This window comes from Spea bombifrons, chromosome 3, assembly GCF_027358695.1.
Source record: "Spea bombifrons isolate aSpeBom1 chromosome 3, aSpeBom1.2.pri, whole genome shotgun sequence".
In the NCBI taxonomy this organism is placed as follows: Eukaryota; Metazoa; Chordata; class Amphibia; order Anura; family Pelobatidae; genus Spea; species Spea bombifrons.
In genome coordinates, this window is record NC_071089.1 from 112,161,896 (window position 1) to 112,185,916 (window position 24,021).

Sequence of the window (24,021 nt, forward strand, 5' to 3'; positions counted from 1 at the left end):
AGCGTATCAGACAGTAGGATGCAGGTCCCCTGCACCGCTGCGGGGGATCTGTATCCTGACCCCGCTGCCTCCCCGACGCCCGGGACTGCATGTCCCGGGCGTCGGGCGCTAGACCCCGAATATAGGCCGCACCCCCACTTTAAAGACTTAAAGTGGGGGAAAAAAGTGCGGCCTATATTCGGGCCAATACGGTATATAACATACATGTAATTTGACAGAAACAGGTGAGGAGGTCCCTGCTCTAATGAGCTTACAATCTAGAGATTGATCTACCTGCTTCCAGCATCTAGGCAAGTAATCAGGAACTGCAGATATAAAACAAAAAATAATAATAATCCAAGCAGTCAAAACTCATTAATATCAACTAATGCTAGAAGCAGCGCGGAAGGAACAAAAGAGATCCACATTTATAAGTCTACTCATTGATAAAACCCAACACATTGTATAATGTAGATAAAGTGCTCCTAAAAGTACGTAACTAACCATCGGTGAAAAGGATCTTGTTTGAAAAGCATTACAAAAGCGAATGAGATCTGCATGCAAGTTACCCTTTGTTGGTCCACCATAGCTGGCGAGATATCTCCCCTGGGTTGGCTGCTGGATACATTTCATTATAACCAGCATTCTCTCCAAACGGTAATAATACATTTTTGCTGACTCTCGATGCATGAAAACAGACATAATTACATATGTGTTATACTTTGGAACCTCCCGCTCAAAATACGAAAAATAGTTCATTTGTCACCTAACCTAACATGAAGATGCTAAAAATATATATATTTTTGTTGGTTAGTAGGTGTCTGGGAAGATGACTTCTTAATGCACGCAATCTTAAAGTAAAAGAAAGTAGCAAAAAAAAACCACAAATAGTGTAATACAGCTAAGGTACGATCCACCTTATAACGTAGGTGTTGATCACATGTTCCGTGAATAATGTGTGCTCCTCATTAATCTTTTCATTGAATATTCCGCTCGTTATTTGGTTTTCTTCTCCACGGGGTCACACTGCAGCAAACTCTTAAATCCCGTCTCCAGGGTCTCAGCCACCGACTCCGGACCCTCGGCACTGAAGGAGGACCGCACTCGAAATAAAAGTAGGTAAATCTTTTATTTATAATAAATATTTAAAAGTCTTAAAAACATTTTTAGAAAGTAAAGCGCTACGCGTTTCTTTACATATAACATTTCATCATATATACAGATTTCTCCAAATACATCACGCATTGTTTCAAGCATTTATTTTCCCTTTTTCTTTATTAATAAGCCTTTATTACTAGATTTTTTTTTTATCAATAATTGCCTATCTTTATTACCTATATTCTTTTGTATTCTTTAAATAAATGAATTATACGAGATATATGGCTATATAGGTGGTATTGGATTTATAATTAAACATCTTAGCTTTATATATCATACCGCTCTCATTTAATTTTATTTTTTCACATAAACATTAGTTGTTTCCTTATATCTTCTTAATAATTTTTTTATATATTTTATGGTGATGTGTTTGTAGAAACATGTAATGTTTTAACCCATTACATAATAGTATATTTGAAAGAAGATCAAAGAAAAGTATAGAGATCAAACTCGGCATTTAACCCCTTAGGTTTCAAAGTTTCTAAATCAAAGACCCATTGCATTTCCTTTTCGTCCTATTTGTTTTATGATGTCACCTCCTCTCCAATGTTTCTGGATCTCTTCTATGGCACAGAACTTTAATCCTTTTGGATCCTTATTATGAAACTCTATAGAATGTTTGGATACCGAATGTTGTAGGAACCCTTTCTTTATATTCCTAAGATGTTCGGTTTCCGTGTTGTTCTTCCTATATATTGCAGCCCACATTGCATTCCAACATATAAATAAAACATTTTGAGTTACAGGTTAGTGGTTTTTGGATTTTGTGTTCTTTTCCATTGTTATATGATATATATGATATCCCTTTTTTATAGGGAATTTTTGTTGTTCTACTGTTTTTCATACATTAGAGTCTCTGCACCCATAAAAGCCTCCTATTCCAGTCAGTGTGGATTGTTTTTTTCACGGGTTTTCTTCCGTATTTTTCGAATAACTGTTGGATAGTTTCTGTTTTAGGTTTGGAACACCTCTAAACACTATTTTTGGGTGTTAGGTAACATATATTTTAAGGTTTAATCTTTTAATAGGATCTTCCAATGCTTTTGTATATTTTTTCAATCTCCTTCGCTTTATTATTATATCCTAATATCACTAGAGGGCCCTCTTTTCCCAAATTTATTTTTATTCCTGTTTTTATATTTTAGTAGGCTTGACCTCTTTGTTTTTTTCAACTTGTTGTATAGTTAAATCTAGCGCTGCAGCATTATAGCCTTTTTCTATAAATCATTCCTTAAGGATGTTAGCTTGTTCCTGATACATATTAGTATCCGTACAATTTCTTCTTACACGTAATAGCTGACTTCTTGGAACTCCTTTCATCCGTGGGCCATAACGACAGCTGTCTTGCTCTATAGAATTGTTGGCATCCACTTCTTTGAAATAAGTTTTAGTTTTAACTTTATTTTTTTCCACATAGAGATCCAAATCTAGAAATTGGACTCGTTCTTTGCTGTAAACTGTATTTAGATGTATGTTTAGTTCATTTTTATTTAAATTTGCTATAAACTGGTCTAAAATCCTTTTTGCTGCCCTTCGAAACAAAAAACAGATCTTCAATGTATCTATAAAATATAACCAAATGTGTACTCCATTTATGCTCACTCCAGATGAATTGATCTTCCCATTTGGACATAAACAGGTCGGCATAACTAGGGGCAAATTTTGTGCCCATCGCCGTGCCCTTTATTTGTAAGAAGTATTTATTATCAAACCAGGAATAGTTTTTCTTAAGCACCAAATTAACCCCTTCTATAATGTATTCTATAAATTCAGGAGAATAATTGGCTTTATCTTCCAGTATACGTCACGTCGCTTGATACTGATATATACTCTTCTTTCCATTCTAATTCTGTTACTATCCTAAGTATACTAATTGTATCTTTTAAATATGATCTCATCTCTTGTACAAATGGTTGTAAGATAATATCCAGATATTCAGATAAATTGGGGGAAAAAAAGGCAATTAATCCCAGAGACAGTGGGTCTTCCTGGTGGATTTTTGGTAGAATGTAAATAACTGGTGTTTTTGGATTGGCCATATTAATATATTTGGCTTCATTATTGGAAAGGAAATTAGAGGTTCTTCCATATTCTATGTAGTTATTTAGCACTATACTGTATTCCTTTGTTGGGTCACCTTTCAAATTTTTATATGTTTCTTGTTGGCATAATTGTCTATAAGCTTCTTTCATGTACTCTTTTGATAAAATAACTATTCCACCCCCCCTTTAATTACAATTTCTTGATCCTTCCTTAATTCTTTCAACATTTTCAACTCTGATTTGCTTAAATTGTTTTTATCCTATTTTGATGTTTTTATCCTTTTCAAATCATCCGTTACCATCTTTTCAAACATTTCCAAAGCTGCCGACTTATATGAGGTAGGATAAAAGGTGGATTTGTTTTTTTAGTTTGGTTTGAGCTTTACTTTCTATACTTATTACAGGTGTTTCTTTTGGGGGATTCATTTTAATGAATCTTTTGACCGTAGTATTCCTAACGAACTTATATCAATATATGCTGAGAACTCATACATTTTTTTTTGTTGGGGCAAATTTGTCCCTTTTTTTAATATTCTTTCCTGTTCTTTATTTATTTATCTATGGGATAAATAAAAAATACCACCTTTATTTTCAGACCATATTTCATTAATGCTCTTTTTCTTATTGGATATCATTTTTCCTCCTCTCTTTCCTCTCCACTTGAAATTCTTACTCTTTTTGCATATAGCTCTTCTTTTTGCCTTACTACTAGAGGTTTTAATCGGCGACTGTCTAAATCTAAAAAAGTATTTGGTAAATCTTTCATAGTTGACTCTGTTTTGTCAAATTCATTTTCTTCTTCTCTAAGTTTCTCTTCTCTTTGGTTTAAATGTCTCTTGGGTCTCCCCTCTTTCTCATATGACTCTTTCTCTCTCTCTCTCTTTAACGGTTTGTTATATCTTGGAGTTTGTTCTATTAATTTGTCAAATCTTTGGTCCCTTCTCTCTATATGTGAATCTCTACTGTGTTGAAATTGGTGCTTGTAACGTCTATTCCTAGACTCTTCTTCCCGCTTCTCAAAACCTTAATCCCTTATTAATAAAGAAAGAGGGAAAATAAAAGCTTGAAACAATGTGTGATGTATTTGGAGAAATCTGTATAAATGATGAAAAAGAGGTGGTGCTTTTGAAAAAAATATATGTAAAGAACGTCTATGTATATAAACCTAAACACACTTTTATAATCTTCTATAACTCACCTGAACGATGTACGAGAGGAACCCCTTGTCTAAAGACTTTCTATAAACTGACGGACGAAGAACCGGACTGTGTAAACAAGATCCTGCGACGTCCCTATCGTCACGTACTGTGACGGATACGGAAGAGAATGGCACATAAAACGAAGACATGAAGTTTTGAGAATGCCTGGTCGAAGCTCAATGGAGAGACAATTCGCATACCCAGCGAATTCCATTCAAGAAACCCCTACCTAGGCCATAAATATTGGGGATTCCGTCACACTATATGGCCATATGTCGCTTATCCCGCCACTACGGCAAAGTACCCCAAGTTTAGAAACTCCTATCTATTTTCCCATGGTTATATTACTTACCATAAAGCTGAATTAGAGGGGCCGCTCTGCATTTTAACTCGAAAAGAGACTGTCAAGCAATTTAAAGCCTTCTCTGGATATAATTAATGAGGCACCTGTGAGTCAGGAGGGGCTGCTAAACCCTAAGGTTTGGTCAGAACCTGTAGATGCACATCACAAAAATATACAAAAAGGGAGCACAGCCAAGAGAGCATAAAAGGCATAAACATTCAGATTTGTGTGTGTGAGAGGGAGAATATGTTAACATGAATGTGTATGAGTGTGTTTTAGTGCATTGGCGTGAGTGTGTAAGTCTGTGCAAATGTGTGTAAAATGTGTACCAGCGCGTATGTGAGTTACTAGGGAGTGGCAAGGGGTTGTTGGGGCGGCTACCAAATATAGTATCTGCCCCTGGTGCCAAATACTCCCTTGACCAAGAGGCTAGGTTCACGAAGAAGCAGGCGAAGAAAGAAGAATGAGAAGAAGCGGAGCTGCAGGAAAGGAGATGCCGAAGCAGTCGGTGAAGAAGGTAGAACGACATGAGTGAATGTTTAAATGAGTGTGAGTGAGAGAGCGAATATATTATTGTTAATGTAACATAATGGATGTGGGGATGGTTAGGTTGTGCTGGTGGGGGATGAGCATTCTATCCTGGGACCCATGCAGCACAATGTCTTGTTCGGCCCTGGGAGGAACAGTCTATATTAGCATTGCCATAAAGAATCAGATACATTAGGTGTTTGAGCAACTCTCCCAAAGTATCACATGGCTGACAACAATGGAAGCTTATTAGAAAAAAACAGGTTTGTGTCGATGCTAACCTATATTACTGTAATATCTGATTGAAACCAAGTATGCACGGTGTTTGACAGAGCAATTGATAGAATGTTGATTTCAAGAAGCCAAATAAAATCTTTATTTTGCATTTTCAAACAATACTTCCAACTAAGTCCATGATATAATATTATAATTATCCAATTTATTATCAGAAGTCTCTTGTTTGTTAAATGTCTAGAAAGTTGATCAAAAGTTTTTTTTCCCGTATTCATCAACGTCTCTAAACCAGGGATAGAAACCTGAGAAATATCCCAGATTGGCAATATGAACATGCGAGGTGTCTTGTCTATAATCCCAGGAATCATGCAGACATTGTAATGTTATCACAACTCACTGATTTAACTCTATATATACTGCAGATTCAGCAGATACTGGAAACAGAAGCGGGTAAGTGATCAATGTTACAAGTGGAAGAAATAAGTATCGCTTTCAGATGTAGGTTTCCCAGATACAGCAGGGATTCTGAATGTTTAAATCAGAGACATGTTTGGAACGGAAGATTCCTCCATACAGTGAAGGAACACAGAGTCTCAGAGTGAACATGGACGCCTCTCACCGGGGGCTTCTGTCAGGGGTTCAGGTTTCCAGAATTACTGATAGGAACTCTTATAACCTGCAATCCTGAAGCAAAGACTGAATCTTATTCTGGATTTCAATGAGGGTTTTGGAATCTCTGACCTGGATCTCAAATAAACTGTTATAGGATAGGGGGTAGTAAATGAATCTGGTGCGGATCAACACAATTATCCCTTACGAATATAAAGCATAGTTTGCCAATGTTTTGTAGGTTCAACATTTCACCTCTATAATGATGTATTCTCCGACTTCTCCTGTTTTCTCCGACTTCTCCTGTTTTGAGGGTTTTGAAGCGGCGTTTTCAATTGGGAGGGCGTAACGGGAAACCCAGTACCCTTATTGTGTTCATAATAATTGGGTTGGGGATCTCCCAACTCTCCATGTGACGTAAATAAATAATTTCCTTCTGTATTCTTGTTTTATTTTCCCAAACAAAATATATTCTGGGTCATAAAATAAGTATTGAAGTTTTAAAGCCAGGGATCCACAGGTTATGCTGGATGCATGCGCACAGAAGGCGGCTGCTCACTACTTTATTACATCAGCTGATAATGAAGTATCAGTTAAGTATGACTAGCGCCCTGATAATAGTAACCAAAATATTTTAAATATGAGGAGCAGACTCGCATGGAGTCTCCCCGGTCATGTAATACAACTAAACATAAATACAAAGATCCACTCACCACGGATCAAAGAGTTAATGCTCCTATAGATTGTAAGCTCTTTTGAGCAGGGCCCTCCTCACCTGTTTTTTCTGTATGTCATATTGTTATGTTATATATGTATTGTTATGTCCTGTCTACACTTTGTACAGCGCTGCAGAATCTGATGGCGCTATATAAAGCAATAAGTAATAATGAGATATCTCATGATTTGTTATTTATTATTTATTAGTAAATTGGCTACAAATAATGGCATGAATACCAAAGTGTAAAGATTTCATTACTTAAAAAAGTACAAATGTAGCAATATTCCCTGCAAAATAATCAAATATGTACAAACATGTATCCAAAACTCCAAGCTAATCATTAAGTACAATTAGCCAAATAGCTAGCAAAAGGTCTAAAATCCCAATGATAGAGCCATCAAGATCAGGACACGAAGCCCATCAAACCATTTTTTAATTAATTAAAAATAATTTATTAGGTATATTGGCTATATTTAGTTTATTTGTCATCATCTACATTATTGCTCAAAGTGCATAAGACCAAGAGTGGCAATGTAAGGGTTAAACCCGCTGGGTGGAACCGTGCCGAGCTTCATCTCTACCCAGGATTCTACAGTAATCATGTCAAATACAGGAGGTAGTTATCTGAAAGGTTGTGTTCAGTAATTTATGAAAAAATGGGTAAAATAATATATAGCAAATAAGGAAACAAAAAATAATCTCATATTCCATGCATGTTTACATTCTGTCATTGTTTTAGCCTCAACCATGTCTGATGGGACCCTGTTCTATTTATCTACTACTCTCTTGGTAAATGTAGACTTTCTTACATTACTTCTAATCCTCTATAAAATAGCTTAAAAAGAAAGTTATTTATTTCATTATGTTCTTAAACTTAAAATATTTAGAATTGGCCAATATTAAATATAAAATGTTATTTCGCTTTATGCCAAGCGATACCAAAGATCCCAATGGTTATTATTAGTTTGCTGGAAGTTTCATGGAATTTCACATATAAAGCCGCCGGATACAGAGTAACCGGCACTCCTCTCCTCCTCACTATAACAGAAATGGCACAGTCTCTGCGTTAAACGGTTTGCAGGAAACAGAAGACGATAAGAAAGTTTTCATCTCGTATAACCTGAGTAGAACGACATCATATGATTTACAAAATGGATTGACAGATGGGAAGTTAAAGCATTGGGGGATGGTAATACTGTGTAAGCAGCAAACTACTAACTCTGTGCACCATAACAGACAAGACCAGGCAGGCTGCGCGCTCCGATGTGTCTGTCCTTCAATGTCCTTCGTGGCGTAATCCATGGTGATCGATAATCATGTGATATGTGGAGACTTTAAAGAACCAATCATGAACAGAACATTTTTTTTTTAATTTTATATAATATCCTAATCCCCTCTGATGTGAAATCCCCCCTCCCCCCAATCAATTCTTCCCTCATCTTCTCCAATCGTATATCCAATCGCATGACCTGTGGATGCAGGAAGACATGAAAATTAAGTCAATAGAAGAGGCACATTATTTACACGTCTGTAATTATAAAGAGAAAGTCTCTGGAACTCCAACCCCATCATTTGTTGGTGATATTTGGCCGAGCAGACTGTAATGGGGGGCAGGGCTCTGCTCAAATGAGTTTATCGACAAGAATAAAGATGCATCCATATTTAAAAAGTCAATGAAACTTACTAAGAAGTGTCCATGGGCTCCTCCTCGCACATTCTGGAAAAGAGAATAATAAGTAGGCATTTATTGTTAATTCACTTAGTTTAACAAATGAGATATCAACTGAATATTAGCAATATCCCAAAAATAGAAGCGTCCATAACACTTACATATCAATATCCATGGGCTCTTCTGGATCCAATGGTCTAAAAAGACAGTAGAGAAGAAGGTTTGTAATAAAATGGAAACAAACAACTTTTCACCGTTTTCTGCTAACATCAGCAAAATGATGACAAACGTGAAACCTACCTTGGTTTTGGATGAAGGAAGCTGTAGATGTTTCTGGATAGAACACAAAAACTCAATGTCAGTTTGGATTTATTAGATGTTCTTACCATTCTCTTTAATAGAAATAAACATCCATGGAGCATTCTGTGTTTGTTGTATTATTATGTATGGAGAATAAATAGGCTAGAATTATATCCCAATTATATGCCTCTGAAATGAGCTGCATGCTGGCCCAAGGTGTTTTTCTATGTGAATCTTTATGAAACGGGCAATGCCTAGGACAGAACCTTAACAGCTTGTAAAGAGCCTTACTAAAAAAATAATCCTGGATCTACCCTATATATATGTACAATGGAATAATAAAACTTTTGAGCGCATACATCTCGGCATTTTAAATAAGTAAAGCCTAAATTTGTTAGGAGCAAAAATTAATTGGTTACTTACCCGTCATACTTGAACTGCGGGGCTTTTAGGACAGATCCGGTCCCGTCTTTAGCTTTCCTATTGAGGGCAAAAAAAAAACAATAAGTGGATAGAATTTTGTTGTTATCTGGAAACAAAAGCTGCATGCTGGCCCAAGGTGTTTTTTCTATGTGAATCTTTATGAAACATGTAGAGCCGGGCAATGTCTAGGACAGAACCATAAAAGATCCTAAAAACCCTTATAGGTTTAATAGGAACTAACAAGATAAGCCTGGATCTACCCTATATATACATTGCAATAGCAAAGGTTTGGAGGCATAGATCTCGACATTTCAAATAAGTAAATCCTAAATTTGTTAAGAGCAAACATTCATCGGTTACTTACCCGTCATACTTGAACTGCGGGGCTTTTAAGATTGATTTAGTCCCATCTTTAGCTTTCCTATTGAGTGCAAAAACAGAACATAGATTGGTTAGAATATCCTTGTGCGCTCCTTGGTATAAATAATTGTTATGATCCCATTACGAGAATGTTTCTTATAAGTAAAGCGTAAAGAACAAACATTTATCGGTTACTTACCCGGGGTCCGTGAGCTGCAGGGCCCTTAGGACTGGTGTTAGTCCGTCATTAGCTTTTCTATTGAGGACAAAAACAAAACAAAAAGTCAATAGAATATTGTTCTGCGCTCCGTGTTATAAATAATTGCTATGAACCCATTACAAGGATGTTTCTTAAATAATAAATAATGTTTTCTTATATGTTTTATTGTATCTTCTGTAGTGTTAAACGTTTTGCTGGCTATTCATATAACACAGAATCCCTATCTGTTGTGGGGTTCGCTGAAAGTAAAAAGGGCAAAATCAGAACAAAGATTATTTAGAATATTCCTGTGTGCTCCTTGGTAGAAATAATTTTTATGAACCCATTACGAGAATATTTCTTATAAGTAAAGAATAAGCTGAAAGAACAAACATTCATTGGTTACTTACCCAGGGTACTTGAGCTGGGCAGCCCTAAGGACAGATTTCTGCCAGTTGTTAGCTTTCCTATTCAGGATAAAAACAGAACAATTAGTGAATAGAATATTATTATACGGTCCTTGGAATAATAATTGCTATGAACCCCATTACAAGAATGTTACTTATAGATCAACAGCCCCAGGATTTGTCTGTATGAATGCAATAAAATGTCTGCATATCGCCAGCTGATATATTAGTTCGGGTGAGTAGTACGTAGGAACATGATCCCTGCTCTCATGCAATAAATAATGTATTTTTTGTATCTTCTGTAGTGTTAAACATTGTTCTGGGTTACACTAAAAGTAAATATGGGGATCAGGGTTAAACAACAATAGAAAACTTCTCTATGTCTTTGAACAGAACCATAAAAGATCATAAGGAGCCTTATGGATTTAATAAGAACTAAAAAGATTAGCCTGGATCTACCCGATATGTACGTTGAAATAGTAAATGTTTTGACCGCATTCATCTCTATTTGAAATAAGTAAAAGCTAAGCAGCAAACATTTGTCGGTTACTCACCCGGGGTGCATCAGCTTAGAGGCCCTTAGAACAGATTTGTGTCCATCATTAGCATCACTATTGATGGCAAAAACAAAACAATTAGTGAATAGAATATTATTGTACGGTCCTTGGTATAAATAATTGCTATGAACCCATTACAAGAATGTTTTTTATATATCAGCTGATATATTAGTTCAGGTGACTAGTATGTAGGAAAAATATCCCCGCTGTCATGCAATAAGTGATGTATTAGTTTACATTTTATTGTATCTTCTGTATTGTTAAATGGTTTGTTGGCCTATTCATATAACACAGAATCTGTTGTGGGGTGCACTGAAAGTAAAAAGGGGATCAGGGTTGAACCATAAAAGAAATCTCTAGCATTTCAGATGGAGCCATAAAAAAACCTAAGGAGCCTTATGGATTTAGTAGAACTAACAAGGTAAGCCTGGATCTACTCCATATGTACATTGGAATAGTTACATTTTTGACCGCTTAGATCTCAACATTTTAAATAAGTAAAACCTAAACAATAAATATTGAAAATGATCCCTGCTGTCATGTAATAAATAATGTTATCTTATATGTTTTATTGTATCTTCTGTAGTGTGAAATGGTTTGTTGGCTTCTTCATATAACACAGAATCCCTATCTGTTGTGGAGTGCACTAAAAGTAATAGGGGATCAGGGTTGAACAACCATAGAAGAAATTTCATGGGTTTGGGGAACACCATAGCCTTAATAATGAAGGAATTAGGGTTATGTATAAAAACAGTCTTATAACCATAACAGCGATGGGAATGGCCATATCATTTGGAACATTCCGTTTTTGCTATGGCAACCATGTTTTGTGCAACAAACAACAACAAACATTGAGCCTATCTGCCTAAATACCAAAGCCTTCATTTAAAAGTTTATACATTTTACTGCCATTAGTGACAAAAAAGAATGAGTGATGAATTTGTGTTTCAGAGATGGTGGGACTCGCGTCACTCGCTGTTTGTCCCATTCATCTGTCCCAATTATCTCTTGTGGTGAAACCCATTGAAACGATTCAACGTGTGCTGATGCCACAGAACCTGCCGGTGCTCTGTAACTAAAATGTGATGGAGTTCTCATATTATGTGCTAAATAAAGATGTATTTTATCTGCCCAAGTGATATTCTGATGGAAAAATGGTGCCCCGAATACACATTTCCCACAGCACAGGATTCAAAAACCATCCTAAAATATATTTCCCTGCAACCCTTTCTTCTCTTACCCGGCCTCTGGAGGCATCCTGGAAATGTTGATGGCGCTAAACCACATTTTTCAGGCACTTATTAAATCGCTTCTGCTGTCTCCTCAGATAAACAGATAGTGAGTCTGGTGGCAGCGGTCTACACATCAGCAGGAAAACAAGTGATGTCATAATTGGTGAGAACCCCACAGAGGTGCATGAGGATCCCCATGTTAACATCACATGGATATGCCATGTAAATAAAAATATAATAGGAGAAGCCTGGGGGCAATAGGAGTTATAAGTGCTGAGGTGATGTTTAATACAGCAGAAGAAATGGAGATAGTTTATTATGATTCAGTATTCTTACCCACAGCTTAGAATAACTCCAAAAAGATGATAAAAGTGATAATGATGATGATAAAGTTATGAGATACTCTAAAGCCTTTTTGGACACAGAAATCAAATGACACTATTTGGACTGTTACATAGACCTTGGAGACTTTTAATCTCCAAGTGACTTATTCACTAAAGCTGCAGGTTACAGCACAGTGACAATGTTACCACATAATGCAAGTTTATCCGGCAGGTAAGTCTTAGGAAGCCTTGGATAATTTATAGTTTAAATAAAGAGTCAACTTATGCCACTTCTATGCATTTACCAACAGCTTCACATTACAATATGTGTAAGTACATCAGTCTGATGGGTCTAGGTGGAAATATAAATATCTCTGTAGATAAGATGATGCACACTCTTTATAGTATATATATATATATATATATATATATATATATTATATGCAACATCTATGAAACTGAACATCCATAACCGGCTTCCTCCACCGGTTCTGCATTACACCCATCCAGCACCCTAGAGGCAGCTGTAACGACCTTCACTTTAATCGCTCCGCCGTCCTGACCGGTTTGAAGGAAGGAGATGCGTTTGCCAGGACTTTACCGCTGACCGTTGTGAAAGGGAACTCATTTTTTTGTTAGGAGGCAAAGAAGACAACGTGTAACATGTGGGGTCCAAGTGAAATCTTATTTTTGGCCTCCACATGGGACAGGATCAGGATATATTTAGGATTCTTCCTGTACATTCTGAGGAATCTACTGCATCTCTACTATTTACAACAGGGTTATATACATTCTTTCACAGGAAGCAGCAAATTCTGAATAATAAAATATATCGTTATATCAGTAATTCATTTGTTACAATTTCTGCTTTCACCATCATCATCATCATATGCTATATAATTATATATCTATATAAATAAAAAAATTGTTATAGCTATCATATAAAAAAATCAGTGTCAGTGGTGTCCATGATATATTATAATTATTCACGCATTCGGCGTTTCAGCTCACGGGAATGATGTTCTTGGTAGGCGGTAAAACTGGATGCCTAAAAGCTTCCCTGCCAGCTGCTTTTGGGCTTCATATGAATGTCTTTAAGATGAAATGTTTGGGTGGTTGGGGGGTTGGGGTTGTATTTATTATCTCTGCTTGCCCCTGTTCAGTGGCCATTCATGTTCCTTCTCTGTGAGGCTTCACAGGTAACAAAGTAACAACGTTTCAGCTGTTCTGGTTATTTCAATATCTGAGACCATAAAGGGGATACAGATCAGAAATGAATACAAGGGAATAAAGAATGATTTCACTTATCTCTGTCTTTCATATTGCCTTTTATTGACATTTTATGTAATTTTTCCCTGACTTGCAGTTTATTTCTTCACCACCCAGGTTATCTTCAGAGGTTCAGCCATAAAATCTTGCAGACTTTTTCAAAGGATTCCTGGGTATTCTTATCGTGCGCTGCTAACTCTACCACGTCCTATGTGGTTTATCCACTATAAGATGAATCAGACAAATATTCATTGAATGTGTTGCTGGCTTTGGACAGCCTCTCCACCAGGTTGATTATCAGGGCTAGCATGGGGTTCCTTTCCATTGGTTGTTCCATGATTTGGGTCAGTATATTGAATATATCATGGTCCATACATGTTGTACCGGTGGACATATCAACTAATAACGCACGATTGTACCCTTGCGCATCTCAAACAGTGTTATGACCATGTGGTAGTCAGAACGAAATGTCAATTCCATAAAAAAGAAAACCCCCAAAAAACATAAAATATACAAAAATTATCATAATGAGTAAATAAATAAATAAATACATAGACTATAATGTGAGCACAGTGATGTCACCATCATACCTCTGCTAGCCATAACATACCAGATGCCCACATTATTTCTATTAAGCATAATAATGAAGAGAAAAACAAAAGTTGTAATGTACCTCATTTGCTCAATTAGAAGATGACCCTGATTATAAGATGACCCCCAAAATCTGAATATTAATTTAGAAAAAAAGAAAAAGCCTGAATATAAGACGACCCTATAGGAAAAAGGTTTTACCACTAAATGTTAATTCATGTAAACTATTTTTTTTTAAATAAAAGCTATGATTGAGAAAAATATATTGTTTTTATTTCCTTTTATTTTCCAGCCTGCCCCCCAGTTATGCACATCTGCTCCCAGGCTTGCCACTCTGCCCCAGAAATGCCTTATACCCCCTATATGCCACTGTGCCCCATGATATGCCTTTTAACCCTCTAAATGCCACTGTGCCCCATGATATGCCTTTTGACCCCCTATGTGCTTCTCTGACTCCAGAAATGCCTTATACCTCTATATGCCACTCTGGCATTTAGGGGGTTAAAAGGCATATTATGGGGCAGAAGGCATTTCTGGAGGCAGAGTGGCATTAAGGGGGTTAAAGGCATTTCAAAGAGCACTCTGCCTACAGAAATGTCTTATGCCCTCCATTTACCCCCCTCCCACAAAACTTACCGGTGCTTCTGACTCCCGGTGTGTTGTCCGGGCAGCAGGTAGACGTCTACATGATTCACCTGGGCAACTTCCGCTGCAGCCGGAAGGAGGGGCGGTTACCAGCGGGGGTTGTTTGCGTCCATCTGTCTGATCTCTGACAGCCGGGGAAAGTACTACCGTATTTGCTCGATTTATAAGACAAGGTTTTTATCAGAGCAAATGCTCTGAAAAATACCCCTCGTCTTATAATCGGGGCCATCTTATAATCAGACCTCAAATAGGTCTGACTATGAGAATAAGATCCAGATCCCCCGCATTGCTTCAGGGGACCTGGATCCTCCTGTCTTATGACCCCCCCAAACTTACAGGTGAGCGGGTCGCCAATTGCCCACACATTCGCCTTTTCCAATGCTGCTGGTGTTGGTGTAAAATCCCTATTCTTTTATTAAACATCTATGGATGTGTGTGTATGATAAATAAATAAATAATCCCCGTGTCTCAGACAAGACAACTGCTCGGAGGAACTTGGCCCTCAGTTTAGGGCAATGTGTAATGTGTACACCTCGGATCGGAGTGTGTGCGCGTCTGTATTGGTTGTTTCGGCAGGGGGTTCGCCTGCCATCAAGGCAGTTCTGCAATTCATTCGTTAATGCCAGATGAGCCCCCTGCCGGCGACCAATAGAGTCGCACACACGTACCTTCATGGCGCCAAAGCATCTGCTGCTGCTGCTGCTCCAATGTGTTTCCTAACCCCGTATTAACCCCTGCTAGGCAACCGGGAGTAAACAAAGATAAAACGAGCATAAAGAATGTCCATGAATATTCGCCCGAAGAGAAGACAGGACCGGGTGAATGTTCGCGGAATACGAAAATTTTTTTTTCTCCAAAGACGAAGACCCCCCCGGCGCCCAAGTCTATTGATAACCCATTTGTTGCTCAAAAGAGCCACTAGGAGGGTAAGAACGCCCTTGCACAGGGCTGGCTGGGTTTGTTACAGTGTGTTTGCTGGAGCTATGTATGTATTTGTGCAATAAGGAAAATAGAAGGAACGTGAGGTTTGTGGCAAGACTAATATCATTAATGAATATCAGGTGGCTTCCAGAAAGCTGTGAAAATAAAACAATATGAAGCTTGGACAGGGTTCATATCCATGCCCCCCAACTGTCCCGATTTAGGCAGGACAGTCCCGATTTTGGGTCTCTATGCCAACGTCCCTCCTATCCCTTCCTCTGTCCCGCTTTGTAGGGGCAGAGGATGGGTGAGGCCAGGGCCGGACTGGCCCACCAGGATACCGGGAAATTTCCAGGTGGCCCAGCAGGTCCATGTGTCAGGGCAGGATTGAAAGCCTCTTCCAGCCACCCACACCTAATGAATTAAAGGGGCTGGCGGGCATGCCAGTGGGTGGCGCAGTGCGTGCTCGCCAGCCCCTTTAATTTCATGAATGCCAGCCTCCACCCACTGCCCCACCAGGGAGTCAGAAGCAGTGGTAAGTCGGGGGGGGTGTTATAAGGGGAGCATAAGGCTTTTTTGGAGGCAGAGTGCCCCATGATATGCCTTTCACCCCCACTTTATGCCACTCTACCTTCATAAATGCCTTTTAACCCCCTATATGCCACTCTGCCTCTAGAAATGCCTTTAACCCCCTATATGCCACTCTGCCTCCAGAAATACCTTATACCCCTATATGCTACTCTGTCCCATGGTATGCCTTTTAACCCCCTATATGCGAGTTCTGCGAGATTTTTTTTAAAAAAGTGTCACTCTTTAACATCTTGAAATGTTGGGAGGTACGCACATCTAAGACGAGAAATGGAGCTGAGGTCTCCAATTAATCCGTGTTAGCAATAATATGATAACACAAAATAGAATGATTGTGTTAAAGGGACACCCCAGCCATCATATGCACTCCTAGGCTACTTTATTTCAAAATCTGTATCTCATTTAATGCAGCATTATATGACTATGTTCATTTTAAATAATGCAACAAACTCGGGTAGTGTATCAGTACAGTGTATTTAATACAAGGTAAAAAAAAACAATATTGTATTTAAAATGAATGCAGATGAAGGAATTGAGGGACAACAGTAATTATTTAGTTAGAACTAAAATACCTTATTCAAAGCAACATAATATACAGTCATAAAAGGTCATTCAGTTTACCACGTTTAAGACGTAGCTTTGAAATTCCTTCAAACGTATATAAATCCCATAGGGTACCAACTAAATGTCACGGAGGATTTGTAGAACATATGCCATTGCAAAATAGATTGTAAGCTTGGAAGACCAGGGCCACCTCACCTACTCAACCTGTGTGTCTTAATAAGTGTAAATGTTATTGTCAATTTTAATGTTGTTTTCACCCTCACTATTGGGGGTAACGTATAGGGAAATAAATTGGCTCAGGTAGAACTTGCGTATTCTGTTAATAAGCCCCTGTCTAACAGACTTGTCCTAAAACAGACTAGTATATTTACCCTCAATAACAGATGTCATTAGTAATGGCATACAATGGGTTAAAAGTGATTGAGATGACTAATTACAAGTGATTCACAATATTTACAGAACGACTCTACATTTATATACATTTTAACTTTGAATGTCTTCAGGCTGGTCAAAGGACATCTGCTCGCTCCTTCTTCTAGATCACGATGGAGTCACTGCGGGACAGAGCAAAGGGTTAGTGCCGACACCACATGCAGTTTTAACCCTAAACTATATCAGAAAATTACTAACATCCCAATCTGGATAATTCGCTTAATGAAAAAGCTTCATTTGGTTATCCTTACTATCCATGTTATATTCTAGTATGAAGGCACCCACGAGTAACAAGTAAATGTCCAATAAACTTGGAAGGAATAAGGTTAACACATCATATAGCCTGAAACTGGTGGGACTTACCAAAGCGATAGGACGCCATGTATCCAAAGGAGTTTTTCTGGTCATCGCTGTGAAACTGCAATAACATTACATTCCCAGAAGACACCAAAGCCGGAGGTAACTTCATCCCACAGAATTTGCCCAGGGCTGGGGCAATCGTAGCGGCTCCATCCGTGACAATCAGGTAGTCTTTGGAACAATTTAGGTAATCCTCCATATAGAAATAAGAGAAGGTCAGGGACACCTAGGAGAGAAAGACACAGTCCTGGTTATCAGAGAACATTTCAGAGACTGATTATGAGTCTATAGAGAAGAACGTAAGGGCTTTGATGGACGCTCAATCTGTGTGCAGACTGACAGCTCATGGTACAGAAAATCAACATTAAGCAGGAAGACCCATTTGGACACATCGGAGGCTATTTAGATTATGCTTCATGTGATTCATTAGTATTTTGGTTTTGGTGTTAAAATCTTACCTTGAAATCCTTAGTCTGATAACATTTATTGATCCAACAAGATGTAGTGGAGGACATTTTTCTACAATGGTCCAAGAAAAGATATCAACCTTGACTAAAAACTAATTTTCCTCTTGAGCTAATTTGGTAATATCCATTTTTTTAAATTAATATCTCACCTTATATCCCGGCGGGGCTATGATGGAATATACAGCATCCACATTGTTGGGGTAATACCCTCTGACCCATGGAGAAATCACAATCCCGTTATCCTTGATGAAGGTCTCTCCATAGGTAACTGTGAATAAAAAAAAAAAATAGATTAATGAATATTTTTAATTGTCACACTTGCCCGCTGTTTCGTCATATAGTATACACATCTGCTTACTTAGTTTCCAAACAGAAGAAAAATGCAAGATCCATGCAAGATTCAAACTATTGCCATATTCTGCAATAATCTTATATTAATAGGTAATAAATGATCATAATGTAATTGACCCTGCATTATGCATAGTTAAAAAGGTGAGATTTCTTTGTGTAACTATGTAACAGAAACAGGAAAGGGGGCTTACCGTTATTATAGGAGGCACTGAATCTGCTCAAAGCCGGCTCCTGGCTGCTCACGAGCTCCACCAACATCAGGTTTGTAGATGAAATTAAAGGTGGGATCATCTCAAATCCACAGGTATTATTCAGGAGAACCTCATCAGATTTATACGGGCCATCATATACCTTAATGTAGCTTTCAGTACAGCCGACAGAAAGAGGGATGTTGATGCCGCTGAGCTGCAGAGAAACCTGGGGAAAAGACAAGACACATGAAGGTCATTGTAAATAACGCCATGTATGGGACTGAATTATGTTAGAGCATTCAGATTAAAAAGCTTTACATTCAATAGATTCATAAGCCACTTAGCATTACTAATACCAACATTTTTACCATTTCATAAACATTCATGCGGGGTATACAGCCACTCTTGTGGACCAGTCACTATAAAACAGCCATTTTTTGGTTTCTGTTAATTTATGAATCCCTAAAACAGTCATCACTTTCACTGAAACTGTGTTAAACTATGCTTAGCCATAACTAGATTATTTTATATGCACCCTTTTACTTGGAGTTTGAATCAGCCAAAGACAGCTGCCGTCCTGTCCGAAGGAAAGGCCGTCGGCAGAGAAAGATCCTGAAGGGTCTGTGAATTTTGTCCGGCAAAGATCTGAAGAAAATAAGAAGATTACATTTTACAATAGCAAATATTTTATAAGGTCTCATATTTCCAAGTCACAACAAAAATAAGACACTGAACTGAGTAAACACTTACTGCACTTATAGAGTTTGTTAATCTTCATCACATCAAGGTGGCTCATTCCAGACGTCTGTCCGATAGGCACCTTGGGGTCAGGTTTGGGAAGTATTGTCGTTCTTCCCGAGGGGTTGGAAAAAGCAGTGCTATTGGGAGATGAAGACTATTAGAAATGGCTCAAGACCAACTGGAATATAACACTATGTTGCAACGTCTTGATACAGAATTCTACTTGCCTTGGGTAGTGCATTACTGAGCCGTAGTCATAGGGAAGATCCAAATTGTTGGAATCTCTGATCACAAAGTTGGGCTGATTTACTGCAAGCAAACAAACAGACAGATGTAATATAATGACACCTTTAGTCAATATTTCCCAGTAGATAATATCACTGAATAAGATAATAATAAAAAAAAGAATATATAAGACAAAAGCAAGTCAGGGAAGCCTTATGAGCCTGATGAAGAATACTTTAAGGAAAGTATGTGTGTCAATTGAGAGTTTCATGTTAAGAAAGGGCTTCTGAGGTCTTGGAAGTTTTGATGACTTCAAATGTTACAATGTAAACATTGGTCTAAAAGATATATGAAATGTATTTACAACATCTTCTCGGGAGTCAATTCACTGCTTTTATTGTATAGAGTGTATTCTCCACCCTCATAGCCTCTTAAATGCCTCTGGGTTTAGGGTTGTACCCGTGTGATCACCTTTCTCACCTGGAAGGATGTTTTGCCACAAGATATCTACGTAGTTATCCCTGTCGCTCCTGGAGTGCTCATGGATGAAGCCCAGCGTGTGCATCAGTTCATGCTGGATGACGCCAGTGCTCATGCACCCGTTCTTATTGAGGCTCACAACCTGTTTGCCACCAATCTTGGAAACAAGGGACCAACACCTAAGGAAGAAGTCGAAGAATCATAAATGTTGGAGAACAACAATGGAAAAAAGGCTACATTTTGAAGATGGCAGGAAGCCAATACCTAATCCCAGCCTTCATAATGGTTCTAGAAAAAGTCATGATCTTTACAGTTCTTTCTAGATGCTTTGCCCAATGCTGTCTGTATTCATGCAGTTCATATTGATTTTTAAAGAGCCCGGGGCTCAACAATCAATCAACTAACACCAAAAAATGTCATCTAACTCTGAACAATTTCAGGCTGATACTATTTCCTGGAATGTATTATCAGCACGAGGTCACCTAGAAGGTGCTGAGACTCCAATTCGGGTCATTGAATCAAGCGCCATATTACCATCTAGTTAGACTCTTCTGGTTGGCCCTGGCTAGATGGTTTTCTGAATTAACAGCCTGGGGTCACCTAGAAGGTGCTGAGACTCACCCAGGTAAAGACTCTATGCTGAGATAGTCGGCTTCTGAGCTTCTGCTGACAAACTTCACGCAGGTCATTGTTTCAAACTCCTTGATGGCGTCTGTAATCAGCCATTTGTCTATATCAGCTGCAGACAGAAAGATCACGTGAGTTTCCTTAACATGAGAAAGCGACCTTATTACATGAGAATGAAGCCGTCTGGTCAGTAATGAGTATAACTTACAATATGCAGAGGAAAGAACATAAGGGACGTAAACCATCCCGTTCTGTGAGATATCCCACAAACAGCTGTTACATTTCATGGTACTGCGCATGATATTGTAGGCAATGTCTCCCTCTTGTAGTGGCGTGGAGATACCTGAAAATAAACAGGAGAATAAATCACATAACATGGAACTTGAGGAGCGAAGCGGGGGGTTCTGTATAAACCGACCTGAAGGTCAATCTTAATGCACATAGTAAGCTGCGTACATTTTACTAAAGGTATGGAGCGTCTAGAAACATTCTGCAAGAGGCTGAGCTACACATTCAAACACCGACAGACAATTCTGTAAAGTGTAAGCTAATGTGATGAATTTGTTACGCGGGATTAATTCGGCCCAGACAAGAAGCCATTGGAGCAAATACCGGGCACAAATCCGTCATTAGCATCCCTTACAATCCAAATGAAAATGGTGCCCCGCAGATAAAAGTGAGCAAAGGGTAAGTTTTATGATCGATGGGAAATTATATCAAAATATCTTGTGTGCTCAATTTAATTTATTGCTCAGAAGTGCCGGCATATAAACAGCTGAAATATCGCATCCATGCGTTAAAATTACTATATTTAACATTTTGTTTTCTTACAGAGAGAGTTTTACAGAAAAAATGCCTCCCGAGCAAGGTCTGATAACCAATCTTATATCAGCTAATCAGATTGGACATTTTGGTGGTTGCCATAGGGATACGACCACTTTCCACTGAATCATTTAACCCCTCCCATTCATGTTCAGTATAATGCCCATTCAGTTTCATATGTTCATACACATCACGTCAGAAGAATCACATTTTAAGAACTCTCACCTTTATTCATAGCTTCTATGCGTTCAAATACAGTTCTGTCATCACTGTTTGGGTCGGTAACAGATTCTGAGAAAATAAAAATGGAAGACATTACTGAATCAGGAGGAAATCACAAAGACAAGAGGCCATGAATAGTTTTTCCTAAAGTAGAAACAAAGAATCTGATGTCAGATAAGAACCATTTGGCTTTAGAGTCTGCCCATTTTTGTTACTCCTGATGTAAGGACTCAAACCCCAAAGCTGGTGTATGTATGTATGTGCATATGTGTGTGTGTGTAATGGCAATGTATCTGTATACGCGTGTTAATGGGCAGGTTGGTCTAAAGGCAGTGTGTATGGTCAGGTGCTTGTAAGGGCAGTGTATGTGTCAGTGCGTGTTAATGGGCAGGTGTGTGTACAGGCAGTGTGTATGGGTGGGTGGGTGTATCTGTATGTGCATATGTGTGTGTAAAGGAAGGGGTGTGTAAGGGCAGTGTATGTCTATATGTGTGTGTAAAGGAAGGGGTGTGTAAGGGCAGTGTATGTCTATATGTTGGTTTATGGGCAGCTATGTGTAAAGGCTGTGTAAAGAAAAAATAGGTGGGGGGGTCAAAACTTTCCATCTTTGCCTCGGGCGCAAAAATAAGCTCGCTACGGCTCTGTATTGTAGGAAGACAAGAAGAAGTATTGGTATCATGCAGACTCAGAAAGAAGTTCAACAATAACTGTATTAAGCGGATAGTAATAGTTTTTGGTTTAATACGTACCGCTGTTAGAGTCCGGAATGACCTGCGGGAAAATAAAGACACATCAATGAAGGCGGCATAAGGGCAGAAAACATTCCCCAAACCCCAAACACAAGCAGACGAGACAGAGGCGCAGAGAAGAGAGACTGTTCAATAGAGTAAAGATAAGACGGGGTCTCAGCTACTTACCTGGACAGGTGAAGCCACACAAACGGCCCACCCAGCTGCGATCAGCACTAGCACCGTGGACAGCTCCATTGTCACTGTGTGTAGGAATTCTCTCTAATGAGACAGAGGATGCGGACAGATATATATATAGTCCCCAGGAGGAGGAGACCGACCAATCAGCAGGCAGCCCCGGGACTCCACAGGGGGTAGAGTACCGCCCACTTTACACTCAATTGGGATTCTTTTTATTTTCTTTTCTTTTTCAGGTGACCCTCATTACTAAAACACGGGGGGGGGGTATTTATTTCTTCTGATCTGGAAAAGCAGATTGGGAAATATAAAATAAAGCCTAAGAAGATTAGTCTTTCTACATAAAAATATTGTCAACCTTGCATTTTATTTTGCAATATTCAGTGATCCATCACTCCTGTGTTCCAATGGCACGTTGTGTTTGCTAATCCAAGTTTTAGTTTGATGATTAGAAACCCCTTTTGTAATTCTGTTAGTACATTGAACGGTATTGTATATACATATAATAGATGTAAACCCCGCACACAGCCTCCATGAGTTATATACTTGAATGAAGAAAGAGCACACTGGGTTCACACCTTTCCTCCCATGTAATGTCTTAAAAAGAGGTTATTTTCCACCCTAAGTGATAAGTTACCAAATTTAAATTTTATACATGTGGATAGGCCTCACATTCAATAAATGAAATCGTGAGCACAATTATAAGAAAGGACTGAGAATTCAAAATAGTAATTACTTATTTATTAAAAATAATAAAAATTACAGAAATCTAAAATTAAACAGAGTATTACATAGAATGCCTATTAAAGCTTATATGCATAAAAAATAAAAAATAAACATACCAGTCAGTCTCGATATGAAGTCTAGCTTCAGTCTCTCGGTCTGCCCCAGATTATAAACAAAAATCTGCATATACTCGGATATGGCATATGGCTCGGATATAGGCCGCCCCCGTATATAGGCCGCACCCTAAAAGTTTGGTGCTTTTTTAAAGAAAAAGTTTTTTTCTTTAAAAAAGCACCAAAAAAACATGCTGCCACTCTGTCCCCCCCCCGAGATATGCTGCCACTGTCCTCCCTCCCCGAGATATGCTGCCACTGTCCTCCTCCTCCCCCCCCGAGATATGCTGCCACTGTCCTCCTCTGCCCCCCACCCCCGACTTACCGGAGCAGACTCCCGGGTGTCTTGCGGGGCCGGCGGGGGACATCTACGCAATACGCGTATACAACTTCCGCGTTGTATACGAGTATTGCGTAGATGTCCCCCGCCGGCCCCGCAAGACACCCGGGATTCTGCTCCGGTAAGTCGGGGGTGGGCAG

At 38.6% G+C, this 24,021-nt stretch overlaps 1 protein-coding gene across 1 annotated transcript; it reads right to left on the reverse strand.

Annotated features, from left to right (window-relative positions):
• Nucleotides 1-975: 975 nt before the first annotated feature.
• Nucleotides 976-22,762, reverse strand: LOC128484136 (astacin-like metalloendopeptidase). The gene is made up of 21 exons (XM_053460455.1): nucleotides 22,694-22,762; nucleotides 22,526-22,547; nucleotides 21,780-21,845; nucleotides 20,941-21,075; nucleotides 20,727-20,844; nucleotides 20,106-20,284; nucleotides 19,628-19,709; nucleotides 19,410-19,537; nucleotides 19,195-19,304; nucleotides 18,660-18,885; nucleotides 18,267-18,385; nucleotides 17,654-17,876; nucleotides 13,071-13,095; nucleotides 10,723-10,779; nucleotides 10,172-10,228; nucleotides 9,762-9,818; nucleotides 9,567-9,623; nucleotides 9,203-9,259; nucleotides 8,641-8,676; nucleotides 8,495-8,527; nucleotides 976-1,066 (listed from the first exon to the last, which is right to left on the reverse strand). The coding sequence occupies exons 1-21, from the start codon at nucleotides 22,760-22,762 to the stop codon at nucleotides 976-978; spliced, it is 1,947 nt and encodes a 648-aa protein (XP_053316430.1).
• Nucleotides 22,763-24,021: the final 1,259 nt, after the last annotated feature.